At 31.2% G+C, this 20,051-nt stretch overlaps 2 protein-coding genes across 3 annotated transcripts; both read left to right on the top strand.

The window, feature by feature from the left end:
• The first annotated feature begins 3,744 nt into the window (after positions 1 to 3,744).
• LOC106776036 (probable polyamine oxidase 4) lies at positions 3,745 to 9,437 on the top strand. The gene is made up of 10 exons (XM_014663334.2): positions 3,745 to 4,222; positions 5,358 to 5,473; positions 5,586 to 5,674; positions 5,888 to 6,001; positions 6,671 to 6,758; positions 6,859 to 6,944; positions 7,032 to 7,134; positions 7,753 to 7,850; positions 8,366 to 8,795; positions 8,885 to 9,437. Exons 1-10 carry the CDS (start codon positions 4,183 to 4,185, stop codon positions 9,197 to 9,199), a joined length of 1,479 nt encoding a protein of 492 aa, XP_014518820.1. The 5' UTR covers positions 3,745 to 4,182; the 3' UTR covers positions 9,200 to 9,437.
• A 1,992-nt stretch (positions 9,438 to 11,429) lies between these two features.
• On the top strand, positions 11,430 to 16,426 carry LOC106776073 (ras-related protein RHN1). 2 transcript variants are annotated; one of them, XM_014663378.2, is made up of 7 exons: positions 11,432 to 11,679; positions 11,767 to 11,844; positions 12,333 to 12,500; positions 14,495 to 14,543; positions 15,355 to 15,428; positions 15,959 to 16,052; positions 16,191 to 16,426. In XM_014663378.2, the coding sequence occupies exons 1-7, from the start codon at positions 11,641 to 11,643 to the stop codon at positions 16,289 to 16,291; spliced, it is 603 nt and encodes a 200-aa protein (XP_014518864.1). In that variant the 5' UTR covers positions 11,432 to 11,640; the 3' UTR covers positions 16,292 to 16,426. The 2 variants fall into 2 exon arrangements, with proteins under 2 accessions (XP_014518863.1, XP_014518864.1); XM_014663377.2 differs by having other exon boundaries at positions 11,430 to 11,844.
• Positions 16,427 to 20,051: the final 3,625 nt, after the last annotated feature.

Raw genomic sequence — 20,051 nt, forward strand, 5'->3', positions numbered from 1 at the left:
AAAATTAAATGCCATTCTCCTATCCCTTTCACCTATCGGTTTATTCACTACTGTTCTCCTTTATTGTTCATGTTAACTCCTGAAAATGAATTATATCCTTGATTATATTTATTGGGATGTTACAAGCTCGCTATTAATAATCTCTTAAAACGAAACTCACATTTTCACCCAACAAATCCATCTCTTAAAACGAAACAAGATTTTTCTATTTATAGTTTCACCTAACAAAAATTCTTCTCTGTCATGATTTGAATCCCTCAACAAGTCTCCATAAAATAAAAATAATGCAAAAATATACCTCTTTGCACCAATGGCTCCTAAAGTGTTTTATCTCTTTTTCACACAAAAAATGCTACTTAAATGAGTCAATTCACAACAAAACTATACAATTAATTAAAAGAATTATTTTTTTTTAATTGGATTATGAACTACTATCTCAAAAAGCTCCTTTACCGAAAACATATCTACTTCAAAAAACAAAATTTACACAGGTTAAACTTTATTTTAATAATCCTGTCGAATATTCATTTTAAGTCCTCTGCTATCACATGCAAACTTTCTACGTATTCACATGGTGACAAAACAACTTAAAAGACTCAGACAATTCAAGAGGACAATACAGATTCTTCTTTTTCTTTAAAGAAATAATAAAAAAAAAACCTCTGAATTCGTTTTTGTAAAGTTCACAAAATCAAATTTTTAACTCTCAAAAAGGTAAAGTTTTAGAGTGATTCGTTTGATGTTTGAATATTCCCTATCTTTGTGTCTTATGAATGAATTAGATGATCTCTCAAATTTTTTGGTTAAGATTAATCAGTAATGAAATTAACAAGTATTTTATTTTTAATAATATAATATGCCCTTATAAGGATCTAGATGGGTAGGGAACCATCATTTTGCAAAAGAGTATCCAATGTTTAAATGGCTGTAAAGACTATTAAAGCTGGGTTAATTTATTTATAGAATTTGGATGCGTGGTGGATTTTTATTAGAAAAATATTGTTTGATAGAATTAATTTTTTTACATTTATTTGATGTTATTTTTTATTTTTTATTTTTTAAAAAAATATAAAATTTTATATTTTTATAAACCCTTATATTTTTTATTAAATAAATATAAAAATATGATATAGCATCATTATTTTTTTTATTATTATGATTGTTCTTATTAAAAAATGTGATTACTTTTTGTATGTGGCCGAGATTTTATCAATATTTTCTAAATATTTGTAACACGGTATACACGAAATGATGTTGATTCCTCATAATACACAATCTTATATAATAATAATTTTATAAAATTATTTAATATTTATGTATTAAATTAATGTTATGTTTATTTTGTAAATTCTTGACAAATTGTCTGAGTTGGAACATTTTAATCACATACACCTTTTCAATGAATTTATTTATCAGGTTATTATTTATGAGCGCAAAACAGTTAATAATATTTTCTTTTTCATTACGAGAAAAATGTTCACTGTAACTGTAATAATTACTAACAGTTTATTTTTATTTTTATATAATAAAAAATTATAACATTTTAATTTTAAGTGTTAAATATGTTTTTAGTTTCTATATTCTCAGACGATTTTGGTTTTAGTCCATTTTTAAATTAAGGTATAATTTAGTTTTTCAACTTTACAAAACTCTAATTTTAGTTTTTTTTACCAAATTTTTTTAACTTTATTTGTTGTTTCAAACATGTTTCATATAACATTTGAATTGTTTACACTGTTTGACACCACATTTTTGCTTCCTGAGAAACGCGTTTGAAATAATAAATAAAGTTAAAAAAAATTGGTAAAAAAGATTAAAACCAGAGCTTTATAAAATTGAAGAACTAAATTGTACTACAACCAAAATCGCCCCATAGTATACGAATTAAAAACATATTTTACCCTAATTTTAATTATATTAAATTGATGTAATGTAATTAAATATATGCTTAGTCTTCACTAATGATCGGTCACATTTACTTAAAAAGTTCATATGATTAAATATTATCAAAAACTAAATACGTAATTAATTATATCAGTATTAATAAAATTTAAATAAATTAATATAAGTAAAATTATAATATATAATATATTATATTAATTAATTATAATAATAGTTATAATAATTATTCTCCTTTTTTATTTATTCTTATTCTTTAAATGAAAAATCTAAAAAAATGAATATTATTTTCTCTAAATGTGAAACTGTCCCCACCATATGGCAAGTGACAACATAAAGTACAGCTTTTGTTAGGTTACTGTCTTTGTCATAATTATAAAGGACAAAAATTTCCCGCCAAAATTAAACAATAATATTCGCATTTAAAAAGGTCAATACATTATATACTGTGAAAAAAAACAAAAAAACTTCGGTTTCTAAAATTGGAATATTCTGTCTTTAAAAATAATCTATAATTGCAAATGAATATTTATATTAATTTAGTTAAAGAATGTGTTATTTGAGTAATAAACTTATTAAATGTGTTATTAGCCATTTTAGAATTCTGAACATTTTATTTTATCTTTAAAAATTAATATATGGATACCTTTCCATTTCAAATATTTTTAAATTTCAGAAAATGTTACCCATAATTTTTAATTGGTATTTTAATCGGAGTGACATATTAAATAAATGGCTATTTATATAAGTAAAATTAAATGTATGGAGAAGATTCAGGATCATGTACATTAATTTTCAAATTCATAATGTATAATTTCATAATGATATAAGATTATTTTTAAGTACTGCTAATTTATTTTTAAAAGTACTAGAATTCAGTTCATGAGATTAAAAAACTAGAAAAGATAAGTAAGTGGTTTAAATAATGTGCTAAAGTATGTTATCATTAAAATATTCGATTTGGTCGTTATTATCCTAATTGTTCATTTATTTATTTTCTCGCCCCATTCAAAAAATTTGTTCGATTATTTATACTTAAAATATCATGAATATTACAAATATTTATATATACACGTATACATACTTTTAATTTTAAATAAAATTATTTAACAATTAATCTTTAAAATATTAACATATAAATAAAAATATTTTTTAAATATATTTTAAATAAAATTATTCGATAAAATATTAATACAAATAAATTCAATACTTCTGAAAGAAATTTAAAAGAATTGTGTCAAAATATAAATTTTGGGATTTATAAAACAACGTCAATGTCATAAATTTAAATACAAAATAAGAAACATGAAACTAAAATTTAAACGACTTTATGATATTATTTTTCACTATAATTTTATTTAATTATTTTAAAAAATCAAATAAAATTCACTGAGTAAATATAACAAAATATTATTTATTATATAAATTAAAAATATTATTTTAATATGTATCATAATTTTCACTATGATTCAGTTTTTATTTTTTCTATTACTTGAAACATGTACTTATAAAGTAAAAACATATAGAATATAATATCTTAAACATTATTTTAGTTTTCCTTATAACTGATGGCCATAATTATTTATGAGTAAGATAAACATAATAATTAATAATTTAAATGATGAAAATAGTAAATCTCACACCTTCAAAATCTCAATTAACATGTTATTCACATATATCACATGGAAAACCAATGGATTCTATTCCACCAGTCCTGACATATAGAAAAGGGTTATAAATAGATCCATTTGCTTAAAATACAATAATTAAAATAATAATACTCTTAATTAAATAATAAGAGGAAAGTGGTTCCGTGAGGTATAAATAGCGTGTTTGTGGCGAATTCAGGAATCATCATCTGCTATTCCATTCATTCAATCTTCCAGAGAGACAGAAGGAGAGAGAGAGAGAAGGAGAGAGAACGAGAGAGAGAAAGGGTTTGTTCGATCCCGTGTAAGCGATCGAATTGGAAATCGGAATTTTGGTTGCGCATAAATCGAATTTCTTATGCAAGGAAGGTTCTCGGGTTGGATTTTGATAGGAAGAATTGTAAGATTATGATATTTTTTGAGAAGCTACGTTTTTCTCCTCACCTTAGCCGCTACATTGCGGGCATCCTCTTGTTAATCTTCTGCAATTCCTTCCAGTTAGTCTCCAATTTCCCCATTCCTATACACCCTTGATTCTGCAACAAAACTGCGAAACACCACACTCTCCGACCTGATCCGATCCGATACCCATTCTAAAACTCCCTTTCTCTCGTTTTCAATTCGCTCCAAGCAAATGGATCCTAATCAACTCTTCTCCTCGCATTTCCTCGATGGTGAGTTTCTGCTTTCTCCTCCTCAGTTTTTCACCTTCCGTTTACATGTCTTTTATTGCAGTTTTTCGGATTTTGTTATTCTTCTTGCAGTTTTATTTTCTTAGATTTATGAATCTTTGTTTTTTGAATATGCTGAATGACATCCTCCTGTCTAAGTGGCTGATTTCTCTTCAAGCAGCAAGGCTCTTGTTGTTTCTTTATGTTTTAGTCCAGGGGAAACTTCTTTGCAAATTTTTTTAGATAGAAAAATAAGAGAACAAAGGAATCAGCTGTTCTGTAAACCAATTTGTAGACTGTTAGTTCTTATTAATCTAGCCTTTTCAAAATCTGATTTTAGCTCATGAATACATTAATGTTGGTTTATAAGAGGCTAATTTATTTTTTTTTTCTTTTATTTTATGTTTTAGTATAAGCCTTGACTAGTTCCCAATTTCTCTTTGGAGAACCACCTAACGAGAAAAAAACACTCAAGGAAGTGCGTATAATTTTTGTTGTCCTCTTCAATTTTATGATAGGTGCATTGTTTTTGTGTATACGTTATTCTTTGTTGATGTTCAGAGATTTGCTAGTTTGTGTTACAAAAATCTGTGATGTTATGTGGAACAACGGTCTTTTTTGTGATGGTTGTCCTGCCTATGATTGCAATCCTGTCGGAAGGCCTGTGTCAAAGAAGTTGTGGAATAATTAACTAATTGAGCAGGATCCTATTTGGATCTTTGTGGTCCTTTAATTTTTGGTAAACGTAAATGCTTTTCGCTGGTTTAATAATATTTACAATGGTTTGATTCCTGTATTGGGGGTAAGTGGGTAGCAGACGGTCATAGATATGGAGAGATTTCTTCTACAGTGTATTATTATATAATGGAATGAAATTTTGTGAGATTTGCAACTTTGGGTCTTTTAAGGACCTTGGGTGCAGTTATATCCAATGTAACTATAAGGCCATTGTTGTGTTATGTTCATTCTCATGGTAGTGACATCTTCTTGANAACTCTCATGGTTGTAACATTATATATTGAAAAAAGGATGGACAAAAAGAACAGGATATTGATGTTGCTTTATGTGGTTTTGTAGTTCATTGTCATTATGATGTAGTAGGATTTTTCTCCTGATAATTTTTGTGTCCATTGATCAGGTACTATTTCTTCACGTGTTGAGAACCAAAACAGAACTCACCCATCTGTTATTGTGATTGGTGCTGGAATATCTGGAATTGCTGCAGCTCGAAGTCTATACGATGCATCTTTTAAGGTGTCATATCATTATGAACAGTTTCCTCTTAATTATTTTTTAGTTTCATTTATTAGCTGCCCTTAAAGATTTTTTGTGCTTTTTTGCTTTGGCTTATTCATCATTTGCTTAGGTGACTGTACTGGAGTCACGAGATAGGCTTGGTGGTCGCATTCATACGGACTTCTCATTTGGTTGTCCAGTTGACATGGGAGCCTCATGGTAAGTTCAATTTGCTCTAACGAAATTTTATCTGTAAAAGTATGATGTTTTGGTTAGAGTGAGATGCATTGTTTTTGTCCTGACAAGTGAAATGTGCTCCCTCTAGTTTTTACTCCACCCATGTTATCCTTTTAATGTACATAATTGTCAATTGAATGAGTGAAAAATTGGTGCCTTTCTCATACTATTAGTTTTTTCTTGATTACTTTTTAGGCTACATGGAGTTTGTAATGAAAATCCATTGGCTCCATTAATACGTGGCCTGGGGCTTCCTTTATATCGTACCAGTGGTGACAATTCTGTCCTATATGACCATGATTTGGAAAGGTAATAATCCTTCATTTCTGCAATTCCATTGAAATTGATGTATTTGAAGGTTTATGATGCAGATTTTTGGAAATATTTTTTAATATTTTAGTAGTATTTAAGCTAATCTTCATGGTTTTTTACCAAAGAAAAACTAACCTACATGATTAGTTGCAAGTTTACCAAAATGGTCACTCTTTGTGGGCCTTAACCTTTTCTCTATACATAGAGCGCCTATAAATCACCAACGTTAGAACAAAACAAAAATAGGAAAAAAGTGATGTATTATTGTAAAAAAAAGGGTGAATGCACACCGATGAAATTTGCAAATACTGCAGAGGGAAACTCCCAGCTCACTAGACTACCTGCAATCTCAAAAAAGCTGATTCCCTCCTCCTTCTTACTCCCTAAAAGTCATTAAAAATGAGCTTAACCAACTCATTCCTCAAATCTTCATTTTTCCTGCCAGCGCCTATTACTTGTTATTTTTTCTGTTGGAGGTCTTCCAAACTCACGGTCCATGACTTCGTTGATCTGGCTAGATGATTTGGGACGCCCGACATTGCCATATCTGAAAATGAAGCGTTAGCTTCCATATGCGATGTTCTGTTTGAAACAATAAAACATTTAGTTCTTTTGCAATTCTACTGGTAGTGTCTTATTTAATAGCTGTATTTTGTATTTTTCCAGTTATATGCTTTTTAACATCGACGGTAAGCAAGTTCCCCAACAGTTGGTCATTGAAGTTGGAGACACCTTTAAGAAAATTCTGGAAAAAGTAAGACCTTTTTTCACTTAGCATCATATGACGTGGTACTTTCAATCTTAAATGATGTTCTGATTAACTCAATCTTGAATCTAATGACCTGTAACTGCAGACAGCGAAAGTGAGGGATGAGCATCCCGAGGACATTTCAGTTTCCCAAGCTATTTCAGTTGTGCTAGATAGGCATCCAGAACTAAGGTATTTGATTGATTAGAGAATATTATGTGCGTACACCGAGGCTTATAGTTCCATTCTAGAGCTGCAACTGACCCAAATTCTCTGCAGGCAAAAAGGACTTGCCCATGAAGTGATGCAATGGTTTATATGCAGAATGGAAGCTTGGTTTGCTGCTGATGCAGATATGATTTCACTGAAAACCTGGGATCAGGCAAGTGCCAATCTAAGTTGAAGGATATATGATATCTTTTTTCCTCTAAACTCTAACAAATGTTTCTGTGCTTTATCCATGATTTCATTCATAAAATCTTAATTGGCTACCATTTCCTAGGGTTATTGTTGAGATAAATGATGGAATCTCCGGATGAGTATGATAAGCAGAAATCCAAAATTGCTAATTTATATAAAATGGTCTATGTATTGTTTGATTTTGATTATTATATACTTAGCATATCTAGAACTTATTCAAAAAATTAGACATAATTTTAGAGATAAGTTATCAATGATAATTAACTAATCTTTTACATTTTTATTATTAAAAATTTAGTCCATCGATATAAACTGCATTTTAATGGTACTATACGAGGGCCTATTTAAAATAAGTGATGAATGTAAAAGATATATTTTTAACCTATTAATATTCAAGGACTAAATTGAAACCGTCCTACACTTTCAAGTATCTAGTAGAACATTTGTTTTACATAGAATGGAGATGAGTGTTTTTGAGCGCGATTCAATTTTTATTGTTGTGTTCTATATGTCGAATATAAGCTCAGCACTATTTAATAATCCAAATTAGTGCTTACATTTTTTAGCTTCCTGATTGTAGGAACATGTCCTCTCGGGTGGTCATGGACTCATGGTACAAGGATATGATCCTGTTATAAAAGCTCTTGCAAAAAATGTTGACATACGTTTGAACCACAGGTACCCGACATAACTATACGGTGATTTTTCATTATTTTTGACCAAAAATTTAATAAATAGAGAAACAAAGCAGAGAAGTAAGTTGATGCTTGAATCCCAGAGAATAATAAGCATGGGAACTACTTTTTTGGTTGTTAAAAGTTAAATTTCTTTTAATTAGAAATATGTTAATTTTAAAACATATATACCCGTAGTTTTTTCTCGTACTTTTTTTAAAATATGGACAGACACCCCTGACTTATATGTTTAAGTGGCTCAATTGATTGAATAAACATTTGTTGGTACTTGGTAGTTCATTGATTGATTTACCATCCATAACTACAAACAATGTTCCACACTTAATTTCAACTTTATTAAAGCCTAACTGCTCTTGCTGTAACCCGAGAGTTGACCGGCAGTAGGCCACTACAAAATAAAGTCTGGTTTTATTTCATTAAATTTTGCTTGAAAATAGGATTACTGCCCCAAAATTTTCTGTGCCGATTTTGATCCTTTTGTGAAACCTCATCATGTAGGGTGAAAAAAATATCCAGTGGTTACGACAAGGTAATGGTCACGGTCGAGGATGGCAGGAACTTTGTTGCTGATGCTGCCATCATAACTGTTCCTATTGGAATCCTGAAGGCCAATTTAATCGAATTTGAACCAAAACTTCCTGATTGGAAGGTTTCAGCAATTTCCGATCTTGGTGTGGGCAACGAAAATAAGATTGCACTAAGATTTGACAAAGTATTTTGGCCTAATGTAGAACTCCTGGGCACAGTTGCTCCAACCTCTTATGCCTGTGGCTATTTTCTCAATCTTCACAAAGCAACTGGTCATCCCGTTCTTGTCTATATGGTAGCTGGAAGGTTTGCTTATGACATTGAGAAACTATCTGATGAGGCAGCAGCAAAATTTGTAATGCAACAACTGAAGAAGATGTTTCCAAAAGCTTCTGAGCCGGTAAGTCCATCTCTAATAATATTGTCCTCTATTAAAAGTTGGCTTCCCTGCTGAAGATCCCGACTTCATGTTTTGTTGCTCTTTTGCAGGTTCAGTATCTGGTTTCTCGATGGGGAACAGATCCAGACTCTCTTGGATGTTACTCATATGATTTAGTTGGAAAACCAATTGATGTTTATGACAAGCTTCGTGCACCCTTGGGCAATCTATTCTTTGGGGGAGAAGCTGTAAGCTTGGACAACCAGGGATCTGTGCATGGAGCCTACTCTGCTGGGGTTATGGCTGCAGAAAATTGTGAGAAATATCTTTTAGAGAAACAAGGCCCCGTGGAAAAGCTGCGTCTAGCTTCTGTTACACATGAAATGCTTGAAGCTCTTGTACCTCTTCAGATTTCAAGGATGTGATTTGTTTTTTCTCAGTTAGTTTAAGCAGCCACTTGGTCATTATGAAGAATAATTCGTAAGTAGCACCAGGTCTTCTTATCGTGGAATCGAATAGCTTTGTTCACCTTTTTTTCTTTAGGCGCAGAACATGTAAGACCATATCACTCTTGTGATCCCGACAATTAATGTGGGTATGTCCTACTTTTAGGTAGCTTCTCAACATTTTCCTTAATCAACGTCTTGTTTCTTTCTCCTTTCTCTTCATTCTGTTTTTGCATTAAACCCAAAGTGAACCAAAAGAAAACAAAATCAAATTACGTACCTTTTAATAAGAGATAAACAGATCAATGCGCCACTTCAAATTATTTATAACCACCTTTCTAGTACAATCTTTTAAGCAACCTTAACTTTATATTAATTAAGTAAATACCGTTCTCTTAAATAATTATATATGCCTTGGTGTACCCTAGCTGTGTTCACACACTATGAGAGATGACGTGTCGTATGGTTAATGTGTTACGGTCTCTGAAATTATTGTTTACCCTCTTCATTAGAAACAAAGATAAGTTACAATAAGTCTTTCTTAAATGTGATGAAAAGTTTTCTCTTTGAGTTTATTCCTATCAAATTAACCAACAAAAATAAAAGTATTACTTGAAACTCAGCATATTAGAATATTAAAATTGAAAATAGGAAGGTTATTTAATCAGGTATAAATGATCCTTCTTCAACGAAGAAGAAGGAATGTCCAAAGCTAAAGGTAGGAGAAAAAGAAAGAACATTCTCCAATTCTCTATCTCCAGCCATTACCTGAGGTGGAATGTAACATAAAATGCTTATTTATATCAAATGAGCACTAAGGAATTCATGACCTGTCCTTAATCTTCATACTGTCTAAATTATTGACTTCAATATTATATTTTTCACTCCTATAACAATTTTCGTAAATTTTTATCCTAATATTGCCTTTTAAGAAATATTTAGATATTTTTATAAATGTTTGATCGAGTTATTATTCAAATCTATAGCCGAATATTACTCAATATTCTGAATCCACTTGTGTTTTTTGTAATTATGATTTTTTTCATTTCTTAGGTTAAAAATAAATTAAAACAATTAAGAAAACCAATTTAAATAAAAATGACGCTGCTGCCATTTTTACTGAGATGTATACACGCATGATTTCATTCACCCATGCTTGTGTGATTTTTTCATGAGATCCCAAGAATTTAACGTTGAGAACTTTGTTTCTTTATTTTTGAAAATAATAACATTATTAAAAAAAATAATGCTTCTTGAAATAATACCTACTTTAAGTTTTTCTATAAAAAAAGTCTCTCTAAGATGAAGGTAAAACTAGACTACTTAAACGGGATGACCAAATACAAAATTATTATTAAAAAAACATCTGTATTATTTTATGTTTACAATTTTAAATGCTAAATGATAATTACTTTATGAATTTATGATTTATATTGACATGTAGGATTGATTATAAATAAATAAACCAAACTTTAAATTTTTGCAGACGTGTTGCACATGTTTTACTCTTAATAAAAAAATTTCAAATTTAAATAAATGTTTTAGTGAATAAAATTATTATGTTATTTTTATTATATTTAATGTGACAATACTCGTCATCAACCAAATTAATTTTAATGAATTATGATGGAAAAATACTAACGTGGCGAGAAGGGTAGCATATTCAATATAGGAAAAACAAATACCAAACTAATATTTATTTAAGCCAATTGATAGTCAAGTTTTAAATAATATGTATAAAGCATAAAATATAAAAAAAAAATATTGTGGATATGCATAATAAATTATAAAAGTACACAAAAAAACTTAAACAATATTGACAAGGAAAAAATTGATCATATTAAAAAATTGAAATTAATCTTACGTTTTTATTTTCCATATCATATAATTAATGAGTTATAGATGATTAATTAGAATATTGCTGATAATGGCTTCTATGACTAAATTAAAAATTAATATATTTTAGTATAGAGATAATGAGAAATGAAATTTAGATTGTTCCTTTTTGGGGAAATTTCATATTCATTTTGCCCAACTTCTAAGCAAAAGCAATTTCCCATTTGTATGTGTCAAAGTCAAGCCACCAATAATAAGCATTATAATAATAAAAATAAGTAATAATATAACAACATAATAATAAAAATAAATAAATAAAATAAAGGAAGCAAATGAAAAGACAAAAACGACACTAGAAACAAATAAAACGAGAGCATTTGGACGCAGACGGTAGCAAGGAAAGCCACCGTACGCGAAAAGCAATAGAATTCAGAGAGAGAGAGAGAATCTCTTCTTCTGTCTCTGCGATTTGATTATTTCAATCTTCAATATCTGTATATCGGCAAAGTTCGAATTTCTAATCTTTCGCGTATTGGGTTCTTCTTGTTTCTATCTTCGTTTCCGATCGATCCAATTCTCATCCCATGGCTACGATCGGACACAACAACCTCAATGCTAAATTGGTGGACCCATCCACTCCTTTTCGATTTCCTCTGTTTCTTTCTCAATATTTTGTTTCTGATGATTTATTCCTCTCTTCCTTTCGTCAGGTTCTTCTCGGGGACATGGGTGCTGGCAAATCCAGCCTCGTTTTGCGCTTTGTGAAGGGTCAATTTCTTGAATTTCAGGTTGTTTTTCTAAGTTCGTGTTTGATTTCTTCGTTTTGATTGGGCGATTCTCCGAATTTAAAGGGTCTCCTTGGTTTATGTGCTGAAATTTTATATTTGTTCAGAATGATGATATTCACAAAACTTTAAGTTTTCCGTCCCGGGTATGGGTTGTGTTTAGCTGCCTCATGTTGATTAGTTTGAAATTGGTGGACTAGAGATGAGATTGTGCTGTATCCGGTGGTTTATATTACAAATTATTATTCAGAATCTGATTTTATCATATAGAGGTTATGATGGTAGTGATCATTTAGTGTTGGTTCGTATAACTGTGGGGCTTAAATAGTTGCGGTGTGGTGTGGGAGAGTGTTTTTCTTCTGTTCGTAGTGGTGTGATGATGGGTTGAGGTTTTGACTTTTGAGAGAAGTTGTTTTTCGGTGTGACAAGTCTTACAGGTAGGGAAACATGGAAATTGTGTTGCTGAAATTATGTGTTTTTTGTGGTAACAGGAATCAACAATAGGGGCAGCATTCTTTTCGCAGACACTGGCAGTAAATGATGCAACGGTGAAGTTTGAGATTTGGGACACGGCAGGACAAGAGAGGTACCATAGCTTAGCTCCCATGTATTACAGAGGCGCTGCTGCTGCTATCATTGTCTATGACATCACTAGCTTGGTATGATATCTTTGCCTTTGGATATCTCTGAATACCTATTTATATTGGCAATATCTGGGACACACTGACCGTAATACTAAATAGCATGCTATATTAGAGTGGCCATGGTTCCTTATGTGATTCAAATACTGGAGTGATTTTTAATGGTGGTTGCTTTCTGTCTGTTATTGTGGTGTTACCACGATATCAGCTCTAAAAACCAATTTTTACCCCTGAAATGTTATTGCTTTAGTATTTTTGGATAAAATTCCACCAAAGGTTACCTTTGTTTTGGCTTCTGATCCTTCACACTTTACCAGACTATTTTTCTTTCCTGTTTTCTTTTCTTTCTTCTTAGCATAGACTTCCCAGTTCACATCTTGTTGATTTTAATCTAACTTATGTTCTTTTGCTATTGATATAGCCACCATCTTTTATTTTGTTGACTCCATTACTATGTTTCTATTGCTCATAGATTTATGGTGATTGTGTATGTAACTTGTGACTTATTATTTGTCATATTTTTATAGTTTTGAGTTTGTTTTGTTTTTTGAGTATTTATGTGTACACTCTAAACTGTTTTGTTTGTACTAAAATATTTAAAATAGTGGTCATTCTTCTCCATTCTAGCATTTCAAAAGGTTGACCGTCATGCAGCACTATCCTAGATTGATAACTAGGATACCCGCTAATTTTTTGATTAATTTGATGCTTCTGTTTCTTCTTGTATCTGTACACTTTATATATAATATGTAAAATTATTGGTTTTGCGGGACAATGAAAAAATTGTGACCCACATGTCCTGGTTGGCTGGTCTCAATTTTTTATTTGTTCTGTTGAGTTATGTGCATAAGCAAGTGCTTCTTTTGCCTCATTTCATAGGTCTAGTGTATATATTTCTGGACTGATGTTAAACTTACTGTCTTCAGTGATTGTCTAATTTCGTCACATCGTCGTGTTTACATCAAAAAGCATTTTTAATGAAATGGAATTTACGTATTGTGTGAATTATACCTTAAAGTGGAAATAGGGAATTGTGTATTGTGTCATGAACAATCGTTTTTATGGATTTGTGTTCGTTTCCTACATTTAAGATATTATACACTCTCGTTAGGGGATAAATGATCGGTCCCTTTTAACAAAGAACTTTGCACAAGATGTTCCCGTGCAATTCTTGTATGCACAGGTATACTTATTCTACTCCATGCTACCACTTCATGACACTAATAAATGTGAAAAATAAGTTCAGTTAAAAGAGTTTGTTAATCACCAACTTCCTCCAAAACATGAAGAGTTCATGAATGTTTTTATATTTAATGCACCTTTCACAAAAGTGTTCTATGGGCTTGAAATGTAATCAGTGCTTCCATATTTCACTGAATTCATCTTTTTAGTATGAAAGGACTCGGGGTAGTAAAGATGAAACTCCTGATCACGTAGCCTGGGTTTGATTAAGTGGTGGTTTCTGAAAAGTTACCTAAATATGTGAATAGTTGGCCGCTGGACAATGCTTCTTCAACATCAACAGGGAAATTTATTCAATTTTGCTTGACCCACCTCATATCCGATCCAACTCGTTATTTTTCAAGGGAGCTCTTACTTCAGGCCAAAATTGGATTCCCCAAGAATCTTAAGTTGTTAGACGAAGGACAATGAATGATTTTTACATATAACAAAATCCATTAACGCCTTGTGTAATTTTGCAAAGTATGTATATATATATATATATATATATATATATATATATATATATATATATATATATATATATATATATAGTTGTAGGGTGTGGTTTTGTATGGTGATCATTGATTGGACATTGGCGCAAAATATAATTGATCAAAATTGCACTATGAATTTGTTTAATATTCCCAAATCTGTATAATAGATCAAATTTCATAGCAGGCTTCTTTCATTTGATTGGTAGATGCTTGTCTTTTGGTGGGGCTGAAACTCTGCGTTTAATGTAATTATTTAACGAATTTAATATGATTTATTCTATCTTCGTTTCACAGGACTCCTTTACTCGAGCTAAGAAGTGGGTCCAAGAGCTTCAAAAACAAGGTATTTTTCTATTTGTTTTAAAGTTTTAAATATGTTTATTTTTCCTGAAGTCAATTAAAGTTTATAAGTACAAAAGGATATTTAATCTATTTATTAACTGTTTACAAACTTATGGATGAGACTTATTTGTAAATTAATTTTGCCACAATGTTTCAATGTTCCTTCTTATGTCTTTATTGTTTTTGTATAAGGATTTCAACGGTTGGAATTGACTTATATATTAACCATTTAATAAATTTAACTCATACTTTATAATGGAATGGTCGAGATATGGATCAATTATACATGATATGGTGTGAGATTGTGTGCAAGAGAACATTTTGAAAAGTTTTGGAGATTTAATTAATTTGTTTGACTAGACAACAATTATTTAATAATTGAAATGGATATTTACTTAGACTTCCCATAAATGGGGGAGAGCCATAGTAAAATGGTAAAGCTGCGTCTTAGTGACCAGTTGGTCATGACTCAAATCCAGAAAAAAACATCTTTGGGTGCACAATGGGAAGGGTGCATACAATTACTCTCCCTCGTACCTTCACAAAAGTAGTGTCTAACATCTGCTGGGCATGTTAATATATTTTCCAAAAATATTACTGACTCATCTATCAAATTCTAGGTCAACTGATAGATAATATGGGTAATGCTTTAGTTGAAAAATAAATCTTCTTTTGAGGGTTCTCTCTGAATTATTATATTAAACATTGATCTACTTTTGGTTTTCTCAAGGAATACTTTGTCTGTTGTAGTTGTAGTCTCGTATAGATTCACGACTTATGCTCTCTGTTTTATTATTATTTTTTTGTTACAGGAAATCCTAATATGGTCATGGCTCTTGCTGGTAACAAAGCTGATTTGGAAGATAAGAGGAAAGTGACAGCTGAAGTAAGTAAAATTGTTTTCTAATAGTCCTTTTATTTATATAATATCCAACAATATTTGAATGCAATACTTTATGAATTCCGGGCCTAAACAGTAGAAAATTTGGCACATTTGGCAATTATATTCATTAGTTACCAACAGTTCTAATGCTTTTGAATCTTCAATGAGGTATTCTAGAGGAAAGTGAATCTTTCTAAAACATGAAGGCGGGGGATAAAATTCAAGGTTTTAATCAGAAAATATTTCTAATGTGAATCCATCTTTGCAAAGGTGCAAATTCTATGAACTGTTTGTGCTTTGAACGTTGTACCTATTGTGATTTAGTTTTATTTGCAGGGTTCTTGTTAATTTTCCACAGTAGTAAAATTTCAATTTTGATACAAAGAATGTGTTTAATTTACGTTTGAAACATGTTTTGATTCTTCTGTTTCGATTGGTAGCTTGCATATGTTTGTCTCGTTTCAGTTTTAAAGTACGATATAATGACATTTCTTGTTCCTATCAGTTTATTAGTTTTTGACACGATATTGCAGGAAGCACGTGTATACGCCGAAGAAAATGGTTTGTTTTTCATGGAGACCTCTGCCAAAACTGCATCCAACGTTAATGATATATTCTATGAAATAGGTCTGGTTCCATTCCTTTTTTGTCGTAGTCTTTATTTTCTTTATCTTTTGATTGAATGGCTTGGAAGAAAGTTAAGAGTACATGAGTGTTTGCTGTGTGCATTTGCATTGGCTGACTCATATTTGGTGTTGTGAACAGCGAAGAGGTTACCAAGGGCCCAGCCAGCTCAGAACCCAACAGGGATGGTTCTTGTTGATAGACCCGCAGAGGGAACTAGGGCTGCATCATGTTGTTCATAGATGTTTGAGCTGTATTTGCATCCCCCAACCCTTTTTAATTAATCATGTTTTCTGTGGTTTGTACGTACTACATACACACTTTGATGTCACTCTTATGTGGGCTGCAATTACAAAACAACTTCATGCTGCAAAATATATCCTTTCCATGTCTTCTTTGCGCCCCAGCTCACAAAACATGAATGAATCTTCACCTTTATTCCTAAGTTTCTATACACAACATTACTCATTCTTTTCATCCTTAGATTTTACTTCTCTGTCCAAAAACTTCTCTTCTTTCCCATTCATAACGTAATTAATAACCTATGTATACATTAAATAACAAATTCCAGTTAATTAAACTGAAATTGGTTTCTTTAATATTATCCTTTTAACTTTGGGATCTTTCACGAGGTAAACATTGTGATTGTTATTATATTTGTAATTTCAAAATTATAAATAATTTACTATCATAAACCTAAAGACCCACGACACTTCCCTTCCTACATCTCCATGATCCTCCATTTAGGTCATTAACAAAGACACACAAACATGATCCACCTTTGTTTATCCAAATACCCTTCATACCCACAGTTTCAACACCGATTCACAATCCATCACAGATCCTTCGTAAACATGCCACTGATGCACAATACAAAACAAACCATCATCTTCCTCCATAGTCTTCATCCACACCCAACCACCCAAAAGCAAAAATAGATTCATCACTACGACTAAGAGCCACCATCCTCACCCACCCGGCTTTTAACATTTCATCTTCATCAAGACCCAAACTAAACACAATCACATCCTCATCTTCTATTTGCTTCATTCATCTTCTCCTTCCACATAATATTTGAGATTAAAAGATGAGAAATATAATTTTAGTGGACTTAGACCTTTCTCATGTTTCAGTTATATTGATAAAGAGTTAATACATAGAAAGATAAAAGCTCAAGAGATTATCTTGGATTGCTAGGTACCATAAAAATATAGATAACTTACTATTTTTTTACTTTAGTCCTCGATTTCATTAGCATAAATAGATTTAATAATTATTCTAATGCTTCTCCCAAGCTGGATCATACATATTGTATATATCAAACTCAAAACTAATAAATTCAATATGAGGTCTTCTTAAGAACTTGACCAACATACTTGTGAGTTGATCATTTGATCCAATAAACTTAGTATATATTTCTTTTGTCAACAACTTTTCACGAAAAAAAATGATAATCAATTTTTATATGTTTAGTTCTCTTGTGAAACACTGGATTTGGTGTAATGTGAAGATCATTTTGATTATCACAATACATGTTTAAAGTCTGGATGTCACAGAAGTTAAGCTCTTGATTGTCAACAACTTTTTACGAACAAAATGACGATCAATTTCTATATGTTTAGTTCTATTGTGAAATACAAGATTTTATGCAATGTGGAGAGCAACTTGATTATTGCAATACATCTTCGTAGTCTGGATGTCACATAAGTTAAGCTCTTGAAAAAACTGCTTGACATATATAAGTTCACACGCCATTACCCTATATTCAGCTTCAGTTGTTGATCGAACCACTACATTTTATTTCTTACTTTTTTTATAATGTTTCCTCTAAGGAAAACACAATATCTAATAATAGACCGTCTGTCAATAGGCAAACCTTCCCAATCTGCATTATCCAAAGACTTGAATGCTTCATCTATCTTTATATAACAATCCTTGTACGAGAGCCTTTTTAAGGTACCTTAGAATACAAATGATAACATTCCAATGGCCAACACATGGAACCTGCATGAGCTAACTAACAACTCCAACTAGTGAGATAAATCAATTTTCCAATCAGCCTCCTATATCTCTCTCAATCGAAGAATAATTCACCTTCTTCTGTCGTTAATTTCTCATTTTGGATCCATAGGTATATCTATCAGTCTGCAATCAATCATACATGTTTCTTGTAATATATTAAGAGTATATTTCATTTGAGAGATTACAACTCCATCTTTTGATAGAGTTACTTCAATGCCCAAGAAGTATTTAAGGTTTTCAAGATCTAGTTTGAAAATATTTACAGAAGTACTCCTTCAGTTGAGATATTCCAACAATATCATTTCCTGTATACAATCCCAAGAGGTTGCTTTATATAAACTTCTTCCTCAAGATAACCATGGAGGAAGACATTTTTTATATGCAATTGATGAAGTGACTAGTGACAAATTGTTGCCATTGCAAAGAAGAGATAAATAGTAGTCATCTTGGCCATGGAAGAGAAAGTGTCACAATAATCAAGGTCATAAATTTGAGTGTACCCTTTTGTAACTAACCGGGCTTTGAGCTGATCAAGTTCACAATCAATGCCAACTTTAACTGCATACATCCATCGATAACCAACTCCCTAATATTATTATGGTCAAGAGCTTGCACTTCTGCAATCATGGCTTGTCGCCATCCATGATGATCCAATGCTTCACTCACATTTTTGGGTATATCCACATATGACATTAAGTATAAAAGGGAACAATAAGAAGGTGACAATCTGTGATAGCTATGAAAATTATAAATGGGATGTGAGTTTTGAGTGGAATGACTACCTTTTCTAAGAAAAATGTTCTAGCCTAAATCATATTCACTAGGAGTCGTGGTATTAAGTGACAAGGGAGAAGAATCTGAATTAGAGGTTAACCATTTTCTTAGAGAATTGGACTATCCATCAGGCTTGTGTGTCAAAGGATATTAATAAGTGGAGATGATGGTTCATGAAGACTTGAATTGACAAAGAAATTGGAAATATTGGCCTAGCCACTGAAACAGGAAGGATTTACTTTATGACATGAACATCTTGAACAAATGGAGAGAAGTAATGAGTTTGTTTAAAGAATGTAAAATTGACAAACATGTAATACTTCTTGGTCTTAAGAGAGTAACACTGATACTCTTTTTAAAGTTGTGAATAGCCTAAGAAGAAACATTTGATAACACAAGCAGAAAGCTTGTCTAATCCTAGAGACATGTCATGAACAAAACATACACAACAAAAAACTCGAGAAGTGTGAAAGAGAGAGTTATTTAGAAATAGAATAGAGAAAGGAACCTTATGATTGACAGAGGAGAATGAAATCCGGTTAATAAGAAAACATGCAGTTAAGATGACATTTTCTTAGTTATGGACGGGAATATGGTCACCAAGAAAAAAAAAGGCACGAGAAATTTCAACTAAATGTCTATTTTTTTTCCTTTCGCTATACCATTTTTATTGTGGTGTATAATACAAGTGAACTGATGTAATATACCATGTGAACTCTAAACTGAAGAAATAAGTGGATGAGAAGTACTCTTTGACATTGTCACTTCTTAAGATTTTGATTACTTAACCGAATTTATTCTTGATTTCATTCAAAAAAGATGTGAAGATAGTAACAATTCAAAACAATCTTTCATAAGATAAACCTAAGTACATCTCGAATATTTATTAATTAATGAACGTAACAAAATACCTAAAACCGAAAAATGAGACGCGACTAAGTCCTCAAATATCAGAATGAATAATATAGAAACTAGAATTACACTTTGATTGAGACCTTCTACAAAAAAGTAGACATAACATGTTTTCTTAGTGACTCACATTCTAAGGTGTAGAAAATACTAAGTTTAGGAAAAATTAAAAATAAAATAAAATTGACAAATAAGGATGGTTAAATTGATCATATAACATTTTAGAATTAGGAGTTGCAAAACAAGACACATGTAGACAAGATCCAAAAGAGTATAAATCCTTTAGCTTCATATCTT

This window comes from Vigna radiata, chromosome 10 (genome assembly GCF_000741045.1).
Source record: "Vigna radiata var. radiata cultivar VC1973A chromosome 10, Vradiata_ver6, whole genome shotgun sequence".
NCBI lineage: Eukaryota > Viridiplantae > Streptophyta > Magnoliopsida > Fabales > Fabaceae > Vigna > Vigna radiata.